At 38.9% G+C, this 12,431-nt stretch overlaps 1 protein-coding gene across 1 annotated transcript in view; it reads right to left on the reverse strand.

Annotated features, from left to right (window-relative positions):
* Positions 1 to 7,111: 7,111 nt before the first annotated feature.
* Positions 7,112 to 12,431, reverse strand: part of SCLT1 (sodium channel and clathrin linker 1) — a 136,235-nt gene continuing 130,915 nt past the window's right edge. Inside the window, exons 21-22 of the mRNA XM_065404799.1 lie at positions 11,772 to 11,867; positions 7,112 to 7,174 (exon numbers count right to left, since the gene is read on the reverse strand). Coding sequence (XP_065260871.1) covers positions 7,112 to 7,174; positions 11,772 to 11,867 — 159 coding nt within the window. The remainder of the gene's footprint in view (positions 7,175 to 11,771; positions 11,868 to 12,431) is intronic.

Raw genomic sequence — 12,431 nt, forward strand, 5'->3', positions numbered from 1 at the left:
AAAATGCTATTACATATGTCTAGAGTGATATGACTGTAATACTTACTCAGTGCTTGCCATATTTTCTCTCTTACTCGTAGCATTAGTAGTCGAAGTTTTTGAAACTGGAAGGCGGCTGAGGTGCACACAAAACCAAGCTCTAGCTCATTCTTCCCTGTATTGGTTCTGGAGTGCCAACAGTAGTAAAACATTATTTTAATTATTAAAGGTCAGAGTATGACCCCGCCTTTATTCATATTGGTGAACAATTTCTTGAATCAGTGGATCTACCTGTGATTATTTGTTCAGCAGTGTTAGTAAAGGGCTCACATACTGCCCTATAGTAAGTCGCTAAGACGAAGTATAAACTTAGAAGAGAATCTGGTAAGTATTTTTTTTTTTAGTCATTTTGCTATTCTTGCTGACCAAAACTGCACTTTGAACTTTAAATCATCTTAGTTTGTCTTACGGAACAAGTGAAAGGCAAATAGAAGTTTGGCAGTTTGGTTAAAATAGCCCAAAATCAACAGAATGCAGAAACGTAGGTTTGTTATAAACAGAAAGAGGCCTAGTTCTTTACATTTTACAAGTGTACATCTGAATGTTTCTATATGTGGAATGTTACATATCCACAATCTCTTACTGGTACAGTGGCAAGTTCACCAAATCATTTATGCAACCCAACAGCATCATACGTACTGTATGTGGAAATGGGCTTCCACATTTCAGGTTTGTTACAGGCTGTTCATTGCAATAGTAACTGCCCACCATCCAAGGGTAAGACATGGCCTTATGATGCCACAACAGTCTATATTGTTTAAACAAGTGCAGCAGTCTAAAAGGAACTACATAGTCTCCGAGCTGTAGGTGAGGCACCACTTTAACCAAAAAATTCCAAGGATGAATGTGCAGAAAAACCCTTATCTTCTAATACATTAAGGCAACATTAAGTTTGAATCTTAGTAGATTGTAAACTCAGGGACCTCATCATTGTCTTATACAAGACCAGTCAGAGTGGCTGTTTAATATTGTGCAACCTTAACTCTACCTGCCTATGTGTATGCATTGTAAAAAATGGTTTCAATTTGGATAACATTACAGGAATCAAAGATTCACAAAACAGACTAAGATTGTAGGGAAAATCACTTTTATTCTATTGACAGGTTTCAGAGTAGCAGCCGTGTTAGTCTGTATCCACAAAAAGAACAGGAGTACTTGTGGCACCTTAGAGACTAACAAATTTATTAGAGCATAAGCTTTCGTGGGCTACAACCCACTTCTTCGTCTGCATATAAGCCTTATATGCAGCCGAAGAAGTGGGTTGTAGCCCACGAAAGCTTATGCTCTAATAAATTTGTTAGTCTCTAAGGTGCCACAAGTACTCCTGTTCTTTATTCTATTGCATTATTTGGGAAGTAGTAAGTGGTCACATAAATAAAGGCTGTATTTTAAGTCCTATGTTCATAGGACAGAGAAAATTGCACATTCACCTTTACTTTGCATCTCCAACTGGAATGTTTCACAGTGCCACCTTAATGGTTACAATAACGCTTGTTTACACTCTAATGGAGATGAGGGCTGCTATATTAGAGAGACTAGGTCAGCACTTCAAAATATTCATTTGGCTCAGTATCTGCAAAAAGACATTAAAAAAGAGTAGGTGGCATTAGCCCTTTATTATTATTATATACAAAATGATGTTAAAAGCACATTAAGGTTGCAAAGTCAAGCATTCAGAGGTTAAGAAATGCCAGAATTAAGGTTGCCTGTGCAATTTTAGAGTGCCACAGGTCTGAGTCAGCTGAGACAGGCTAGCCATGGGTGTTTAATTGCAGTGTAGACATACCCTTTGTAACCATCTGTCTGGTTTAAGTGATTTGCCCAGCACCACACAAGAACTCTGTGGCACAGGCAGGCATAGGACTTAAGTTCCCCAGCGCAGCTTTCGACACAACCATGAGACCATCCTTTCTCTTCTTGCAATGCGCTGCTCAATTCACTATATACCTGATTGTTCTACAGCCTCCTCTAGAAGGCAACTGTTTAATCCCCAGAGCAGGTTGTCTGTACAACCTTAATTCACCCTCCTTCTGAAAATTCATTAAGAATCAGTCTTTAACTACAGGGTTACGTACTATTTCCCCCCCAGAACCTCTGCTTCATTCAGTGCACAGACTGGATGGTGTTTACTTTATGAGCAGCTATTCAATATTTTATTCTATTCATTGTTCAATGTGTGGTCCCATGCCTTATTTACTGCACACTATTCAAACTCTTAATTTCCTCCTGGGCCTTCCCATGGTGCTCATTGCGAACAGTATCTGTGTTTCACATACACTGATGAATACATGCCTGACTGCCTTAATTGCCTTCTATGATGAGATAACTGGCTCTGTGGATGAGGGGAAAGCAGTGGACGTGTTATTCCTTGACTTTAGGAAAGCTTTTGATACGGTCTCCCACAGTATTCTTGCCGGCAAGTTTAAGAAGTATGGGCCGGATGAATGGACTATAAGGTGGCTAGAAAGCTGGCTAGATCGTTGGGCTCAATGGGTAGTGATCAATGGCTCCATGTCTAGTTGGCAGCCAGTATCAAGGGTCGGTCCTGGGGCCGGTTTTGTTCAATATCTTCATTAATGATCTGGAGGATGGCGTGGACTGCACCCACAGCAAGTTTGCAGATGACACTAAACTGGGAGGAGTGGTAGATACGCTGGAGGGTAGGGATAGGATACAGAGGGCCCTAGACAAATTAGAGGATTGGGCCAAAAGAAATCTGATGAGGTTCAACAAGGACAAGTGCAGAGTCCTGCACTTAGGACGGAAGAATCCCATGCACTGCTTTAGACTAGGGACCGAATGGCTAGGCAGCAGTTCTGCAGAAAAGGACCTAGGGGTTACAGTGGACGAGAAGCTGGATATGTATCAACAGTTGCATAGGTTGCCCTTGTTGCCAAGAAGGCTAACAGCATTTTGGGCTGTATAAGTAGGGGCACTGCCAGTAGATCGAGGGACGTGATCATTCTCCTCTATTCGGCATTGGTGAGGCCTCATCTGGAATACTGTGTCCAGTTTTGGGCCCCACACTACAAGAAGGATGTGGAAAAATTGGAAAGAGTCCAGCGGAGGGCAACAAAAATGATTAGGGGGCTGGAGCACATGACTTATGAGGAGAGGCTGATGGAACTGGGATTGTTTGGTCTGCAGAAGAGAAGAATGAGGGGGGATTTGATAACTGCTTTCAACTACCTGAAAGGGGGTGCCAAAGAGGCTGGATCTAGACTGTTCTCAGTGGTACCAGATGACAGAACAAGGAGTAATGATCTCAACTTGCAGTGAGGGAGGTTTAGGTTGGATATTAGGAAAAACTTTTTCACTAGGAAGGTGGTGAAGCACTGGAATGGGTTACCTAGGGAGTTGGTGGAATCTCCTTCCTTAGAGGTTTTTAAGGTCAGGCTTGACAAAGCCCTGGCTGGGATGATTTAGTTGGGGATTGGTCCTGCTTTGAGCAGGGGGTTGGACTAGATGACCTCCTGAGGTCCCTTCCAATCCTGATATTCTATGATTTATTATTTTCACAGCATCCCTGTGAGATGGAGGTATTATCCCCATTTTGTAAATGGAGAACTAAGGCAGAGAGAAATTAAGGTAAAAAGTATCCACTAATTTTGGGTACCCTATGAGAGACCTCATTTTTCAGAGTACTTAGTGTTATTATACAGCACTTTATATGTTCAAAGAAGAAGCTCCCATTGACTTAAGTAGCAATTCAGTGCTCAGCACTAATAAGCTCCCGAGGTCTGATTTTTTTTTAGTCAGGCATCCAGAAAACAAGGGACACACAATTAAGATATGTCTACATAGCAGTTAAACAGCCATGGCTGGCCTGAGTCAGTTGGCTGGGGCTCAGGCTGTGGGGCTGTAAAATTGTGATGTAGACATTTGAACAGTCCCACAGCTCTGAGCTCCAGCCCAAGCCTGAACATTTAACTGCAATTTTACAGCCCCACAAGTCTGAGTCTATATACCTTCTGACTGTTCAACAGTCTCCTCTAGAACACAACCATTTACTTGCTAGAGCAGGTCCATTCTGTGCATTTAGAACCTTCTCTCAACTCCAATGCCTGGACCCACCACAGCCCAGGGCATCCAGAAATTGCAATTGCAGGGAAAATCATGCTTAGGGAAGATGGAATTTTCAGAAAATTGAACTGTTTTAGCAAGTCTCTACTGAGCACGTATGAATTGAGGGTTTTTTCGGTCTTATGTCCTGGTCAAATTTGGACAGATTTTTAAGGGCCAGGCAGAAGGCACATGCCTGACAAAAAGGCTACCCTCTACTAAATTTCAACTTCCTGCATGGGGGTGCTAAAGCTTCTGAAAGACAACAAATCCTGACAATCTTAATATCAGCAAAATATACCCTGCCCCAGCCTTGTTTTTGGAAACGGCTTAATTGTTTTGGCTGAAATTTTCCAAAAAGTTTAGCAGGGTTATAAAGCAACTGAAAATAGGGTCTTATAAAGCTTGTTTTATAAGGCAGTACAGCCTATAATTATGATGTCAATATATGTGTTAATTTCCTTCAATAATAAAAGATCTATAATCAACACGTCATTTTGAACTGAAAGCTGGGGATGCTTGCAGTTTGAACAGCACTATCAACCCAGACCTTTTTGGTTTGTATTAGTTGCCTCTATTATTTTATAGCTTCATACCTCAACTGCATATTCCCTAAATGTAAGCTATTTTATAAGTTCCAATATATCACCAGTACACAACCTCACGCAAAATGTGCACAGAAGGGGCAATTGTACCTCTCTGATTCATGATGTACAGCCTGTAGTCTGAGCGTTAGAAATCACCCCTTCTTGACCCACGCCAGCCTCTGCTCTGATGAGAAATGGCTCAAGTAGTGTGAGTCATTCTCTAGCATGGATTTATTGATCATCTGTGGAAATTGTAAACATTTCAATAAGCCATCTTTAATTTACTAGAACCAGAGAGTGCTTGTTTCTGATTAAATAAATTATTCCTTTGATTTTAGGACATTCTTTCAATTATACTCCCATCTATTGCTGATTGTGCCAATAAAATCAAAGTGCAAATAAAATATGAGAAAACAGGCAGCTTTTCTCTTGTATGAAGATGGGCTTTTAGGAAGTCAGTATATGAATTGCAGCTTATAGGAAGTCAGTGACGTGACAAGGGCAGAGGTGTTAAAAGATTAAGAGAAGATACTGTAAAATTTGCATATTTAGTAAAAACTAGCTCTGTATGAGATCAGCTGAGGTGCTCATGCTCCCTGTTTAAATGCAAAGAGACGGACAGCAAGTGAGGTGCTCTCAGTGAGGGACCACAGGTTTTCAAATGCACTCTCTCTTTTGGCTTAGTGTCTAGGTTTTTAGTGATCTTTCTGGCATGCTGCAAGCCTCGCCTATTTTTTGGGAACAAAGATTAATTGGAATAATGTGGTGGCTAATAGGGTATAAGGAGAAACAGGAAAGTGGATCCATGCTTACTTGAAAACCAACTTTGAGTAACAGGTTCACAGAGCCAGGCCGCCCTTGGCAGAGTTTTCTGTTATAAATAGGGCTTGGCACTGGGATACATCAAACTGAGGAAGTGATTGTTTAAAAGTATGCTCCGCGGTAGGAGACAGCAGTAGTTATTCTTTCTTAAGTACAGTATTTTTCTTAGATTATTAAATGAGATTTATCCTTGGCTATGGAAGTTGTCTTAACTGACAGACTCTTTGCGGGCAGGAGAGACCCCCCCTACCTGCCAGCGACTGACTGTCTGGTTCTGCCCCTAAAGATGCAAGCAGGCTGAAGATCCACTGTAAAAATCTATGCATCTTATTCAAAGAAAGGAAATTTTCAGGTAAGCACGGGTGAATTATCAGTCCAAATAAATTTAAGTTGCATTGTCCTTTATATTGTAAATATATTGCAAGGGAGAAGGAAATATACAGTGTTGTGAAAACCTTCAAATAAACACACAAGAAATTAAAATCACTTACTTCAGACAATGATGGACTTTCAAGATCTGCCAGATGAATTTTCAAATATTATATATGCTTAAAGAGAAAACAGTTAAGAGTCTAATATGCTAATTTTCCTTCAAACGCCTTTTTTATAATAATTGCATAGAATTTGCCATCCTCAAAGCAAAAAGGACAAAATGTAATCTCAGGAGAGTCCTTGAACCCTTATTCTGTGGAATTAAAATGAATATTTTGATCTGAAAGAGTCAAGGGGGGTGCATAATTACTACAGATTCTTCTGTGTGACTTCACCTAGGATGTTGTATAGTGTGCTGCTAGGAATAACAGTTGCCACAGGTTCCCATACACGTGCATACCAGGGAAAGGAGCTGATCACAGAGGTAAGGCACAACTGTGAAGTAGCAATTACAGTAAGAGTACAATTGGAAGAGCCTGAGTGTACCAGAGACCAGTTTAGTGTCTACATTTTACTCTTTTCAATGGACATCACAGAGGAAATAAACTGAAAAAACCCACAAATAGTGTTCTCAAAACAGTGAAAGGCAGGGCAGCCATGTGCAAAATTACCATACACACCCACTATTTGAAACTTAGGACATAACTAATTTCTCAGTTTCATTCACCAAAGAGGATGCAGTCCATTCTTTCCCATGCACACAATCTGTTTAGAAAGTACATAATTTATTACATTGCACTTGTACATTAAGAAAATGTCATACAAAATGTAATTAAACAAATCATTTGTACATATAGAGTAAAGGTGTTTATAATTGCCAGCACATTGGTATATATTTCTTTACTACTACTTTGTCATGATTGCCATTAAGTAAAACAAAAAAACAAAAACAAAAAACCATACTATGCACAGTACATTTGTGTAATTTTACATTGATGAAGGTAGGCTTCATTCTACATTTGAAATCATATTATTTTGCAGACTCTCACTGTATTTACTGTGAAGGAGCCACAATTCAGCTTTTTTCCCCTCTTGTACAAATAGAATGGAAAATGTTTATGCAAATTACACAAGTCTAGCTGTGCGCTATAGACTTTAATGCTCCAATACCGTGTTCCTCTGACAGATTTTCCAATTCTTAAGTGATGTGAATGAACAAAGTATATTTTTTAAATATTTTCTAGATCCACCAGGGAGGCAGCTTTTTTCCTCTGCACAGTAATCACGTTGAGCTGCAATTAAAAGCAAACAGTCAATAGTTTCACTATTCCATGGAAATCTCAATAAGCAAAATGCCAGGGAGGAGACGGAATAAACACAGATAACTGAGATTTTGCATACTTGAAAGAATTCTCAATATATACCCATGGCTGTGACCCTATTTCACATACAAAGGAGTTTTGAATGATTGAGGTTTGGGTAATAGAGGTTGTGCTGGACTAAAATAAAATGCATGAAACATGTAGAATTCAAATTATTTTAAAATAATGCAATGTCTGTCTAAAGGACTGCATTTTAGTGGTGATTTTTCAGTGTTGCACTCCTCTTGTATAGGTATTAGACTATTAAGTAAAAACCAATCACTAGCTATTTAATAGAAATATTACATTTTATAGATAGTATCTTTCATCCCGAAACTGCTACACATGCTACTTCTTATACATACTGCATCACTGAAATGCAAACCTTTGCGGTAGAGGGCAACAGCTAAGGGAACAAGTGGCACATAGCAAATTGCACAACCATAGACAGATGAAATTTGGGTCACAGTTACACAGGCAAACGCCTACTCCAAACTCCTATCTTAAGAAAAGGTATGTGGGATCTTTAATGTTGAAACAGGGTGGACAGGACATATTAAACATTTGCAACATTTGTATGCAGGACATAATTTGCAGTGGGGCTGTTTGAGTTTCAAGTTTTGAGTTTTCTTTCTTCCTGACACTCACTGCAAAGGTGAAACAAGCAAAACTACGTATTTTCCATGTTGTTCATTTCTGCTTATTATCCCTGTCTGTCAGACTGCACTTCTCCTAATATCCTTAGACCTAACAAATCTAGCTATTTTCCATCCACTGCTTTCCCACTAATAAGCACTAATGCACTCCAGAGGGTTGCACTCCAGACAATCTTAGAGGGAGTAACATTCAAGACTACTGAAGTGTAGTAAACAGTTCAATTTGGGAGCACAATGCTAATGAGGAAGGGATAGTATAACTGTTCCATGTGCAGGATTGTTTTCCTGCTAACTGTTTACAGCTCTGTAATTTTTGCCTTGTGATTCTAATGTAGTTAATGTTATTACTGGAAGGGAGGTGTGTGTATGGAGGGCATTCTGGTGCTGGATCAACATCAAACTCTTAAGCTGTAAAATTGCCCTCCTGACTTTGTAATTTATGTCCAAAATGTATCATGATTGCTTCTTGGAGCAGCTTGTCCTGGACCCAACAAGGACAGAGGCAATTCTTGATTTAGTCCTAAGTGGAGCACAGAATCTAGTCCAAGAGGTGAATATAGCTAAAATGCTCAGTAATAGCGACCATAATGTAATTAAAATTAACATCCTTGTAGGGGGAAAATGCCAAAGAAACCCACCACAGTAGTATTTAACTTCAAAAAGGGGATTACACAAAAAAGGGGATACTAGTTAAATAGAAATTAAAAGGAACAGTCACAAGGGTGAAATGCCTGAAAACTGCATGGAGACTATTTAAGACCACCATAATAGAGACTCAAACGAAATGTATACTCCAAATTATAAAAAACACACAAAAAACAGTAAGAGGATAAAAAAAAAAAAAGCCACTGTGGCCAAACAGCAGAGTAAAAGATGCAGTTAGAGACAAAAAGACATCTTTTACAAATTGGAAGTCAAATTCTAGTGAGGAAAATAGGAGCATAAATTCTGGCAAGTCAAATGTATAAATATAATAGGGCAGGCAAAGAAAGAATTTGAAAAGCAACTAGCAAAAGACACAAAAATTAACAGCCAAAATTTTTTAAAGTACATCAGAAGAAGGAAGTCTGCCAAGCAATCACTGGACAATTGAGGTGCTAAAGAAGCAGTCAAGGAAGACGAGGCTGTTGCGGAGAAACAATGAATTCTTTACATTAGTCTTCATTGCAGAAGATAGAGGGGAGATACCTAAAAAGAATGGTTCACGTGTAGGTGACAAATCTGAGACATTGACCCAGATTGAGGTGTCTGTCAGTAGAGGTGGTTTTGGAACAAGCTAATAAATTAAACAGTAATAAGTTACCAGGACGAGATGGTATTCAGCCAAGAGTTCTAAAGGAACTCAAATGTGACATTACAAAACGACTAACACGGCTACCCCTCTGATACTTAACAATGGTACGTAACCTATCACTTAAATCAGCCTCTCTGCCAGAAGACTGGAGGATAGCTAATAGCTAACATAACATTGATTTTTTAAAAAAGTTCCAGAGGTGATCCTGGCAATTATAGGCCACTAAGCCTAACCTCAGTAACAGGCAAATGGGTTGAAACTATGTAAAAAACAAATCATCAGACATATAGATAAATATGTTGGGGAAGAGTCAATAAGGCTTTTGTAAAAAGAAATCATGCCGCACCAATCTATTACAACTCTTTGAGAGGGATCAATAATCATGTGGACAAGGGTAAGCCAGTTGTTATAGTATACTTGGACTTTCAGAAAGCCTTTGACAAGGTCCCTCACCAACGGCTCTTAAGCAAAGTAAGCAGTTATAGGATAAGAGGGAAGGCCCTCTCATAGATCAGTAAATGGCTAAACGACACGAAAGAAAGTATAGGAATAAGTGGTTAGTTTTCACAATGGAGAAAAGTAAATAACAGGGCCCCCCAAAGATTGTTACTGGGACCTGTATTGTTCAACATATTCATAAATGAGGTGGAAAAGGGAGTGAACAGTGAGGTACCAAAATTTGCAGATGATACAAAGAGATACAAGATAAGTCGAAGCTTACTGTGAAGAGTTACAAAGAGATCTCACAAAACTGGGTAACTTGGCAACAAAATGGCAGATGAAATCCAACGCTGATAAATGGGAAGTAATGCATATTGGAAAACATAATCCTAACTATACATACAAAATGATAGGGTCTAAACTAGCTGTTACCACTCAAGACAGAGACCTTGGGAGTCATTGTGGATAGTTCTCTATAAACATCTGCTCAACATGCAGCAGCAGTCAAAAAAGCTAACAAGGTTAGGAACCATTAGGAAAGGGATAAATATGACTGAAAATATTATGCCACTACATAAATCCATGGTACACCCATATCTTAAATACTGCTTTCATGCAGTTCTGGTTGCCCCATCTCAAAAAAGATAAATTAGAATGGGGAAAAGTACAGAGAAGAGGGGAAAAAAAAGATTAGAGGTATGGAACAGCTTCTATATGAGGAGAGATTAGAATTACTGGGACTGTTCATCTTGGAAAACAGATGACTAAAGGGGGAGGATATGATAGAGATCTAAAAAATGGTGAAAGTAAATAAGGAAGTGTTATTTATCCCTTCACATAACACAAGAACTAGGGGGTCACCCAATGAAATTAAAAGGCAGTCGGTTTGAAACAAAAAAAGGAAAATATTTCTTCACACAACACATAGTCAACATGTTGAACTTGTTGCCATGGGATGTTGTAAAGACTAAAAGTATAATTGGGTTTAAAAAAGAATTAGATAAGTTCATGGAGATAGGTCCATCAATGGCTATTAGCCAAGATGGTCAGGGACACTACCCCATGCCCTGACCATGTATCCCTTAACCTCCAACTGACAGAAGCTGGGACTGGATGATGGGATGGATTACTCAATAATTGCCCTATTCTGTACATTCACTCTGAGGCATCTGGCAGTGGTCACTGTCAGAGAAAGGATACTGGGCTACACGGACCATTGGCTTGACCCAATGTGGCTGTTCTTATGTTTTCTCCCCAAAATTATGAACTGTGTGAGGGAGAATCACTCTCCTCCCCACACAGCAACACAAGCTTCCTTTTAAAGTTATTTACTTTTGTGGAGGGAGACTGAAAATTGTAAGCTAAAAGTAAGAGGGTATATGATAGAACTGAGTAGACACAGAACATGATTTGGGCCCTAGAAATTCCTGACCCACAACTGTCTCTGTCTTAAACTAGCTTTGACTGCCTAAAAAAGCCTAGACAGAGTTCTATAGCTATGAAATGAAGACATATTTGTCTTCTGAATCAGAATGAGATTCTACAGGTGCCAGTCTGTGGGAGCTAGCACAACATTTGCATTTTATTACCATGAAGCCATCATTTCTAATGAATACAGCCTTACTGGTCAATTTGCAAGGGGTCTGGATCAGCTGTTCTGTGTAATCAGTGGTGATAGGTATTTAAACTTTATAGTTTATTCCCTCATTCTGATCTTGATTCAGTTTTGCACAGACTTAATAAGTGGGCTCCTTCCTTTATTGCAAAGGATTACTAAAAACTCACATGCTTTCATTAATATAGTGAGAACCACATAAACAGAGTTCACATCTAATTTATTTCCACAAACATATTACATGAAAGCACTGGATGTTCAGTGATGTGCCCAAGTGAAGTATTCCACTCCCTCATAACGGTCAGAAGAAAACTTGGAGTATGGTTATATATATTCTAGTTCTGAAATGACACATTTTGCCAAGTTAGATCAGCTACTTTACTAGGTATAATAAATAAATAAATAAAATAAACAATTACCTCTACCCTAGGGAGATTCCAAAATAACATTTTTTCTTGTAACATTCAAAGACCTCTTGTTATGCAGCTGTAATAAGGTTGTTTTCTGATTACAGTTTTGTACCTGTTGAGATGCCATAGCTGCCCTCTGTTCTGCCTGTGTTAGTCGCCTTTGAAGTCTGTTGACTTTTTCTTGATGCTCCATCATTAATTTTTCATTCTGTATAAGTGAAAGATCTTATTACAACTATAAGTTTCATATATATATTGCAGTGAGAAAACTGAGCAAAAGGAGTTTGGTCAATGCCAAATATTGGAACTATTTACCATCTACAAAACAGGAAATTATAAACGCTTGTGATTCTGAATAATTTCCAGCTCACAAACATCATATAAAAGCACAAATCCTGTTTTATATTTTTGATTGTACAAATTTTCTATACAAAGTAGACTTCAAACCAAGTTACATTAATGTCAATATTTTAGTTTAGACATCTCATAAAAGTTGGCATTTCTGGAATATTGGAAAATTTCTTACCTGATAATTTCCTTTCTGCTCACAGCATCTTTCACAATTCTGATGTGTATGGACTATTCCCCCACATCTGCAGTTTCCAGAGGAGGTTCAAAGCTGCAGTACAGCCTGTGCTAGCCACAGCCCCTTCTGCTTTGTGCCAGATGATTCATTCTGAAGCTGTGAAAAAAACTCAGCCAATGCTTAGTAACAATAACTTCAGTGTCAACAAATTAATTATGTACAGTAGGCCACTGCGGTAACTATCCA

This window comes from Emys orbicularis, chromosome 5, assembly GCF_028017835.1.
Source record: "Emys orbicularis isolate rEmyOrb1 chromosome 5, rEmyOrb1.hap1, whole genome shotgun sequence".
Lineage (NCBI taxonomy): Eukaryota > Metazoa > Chordata > Testudines > Emydidae > Emys > Emys orbicularis.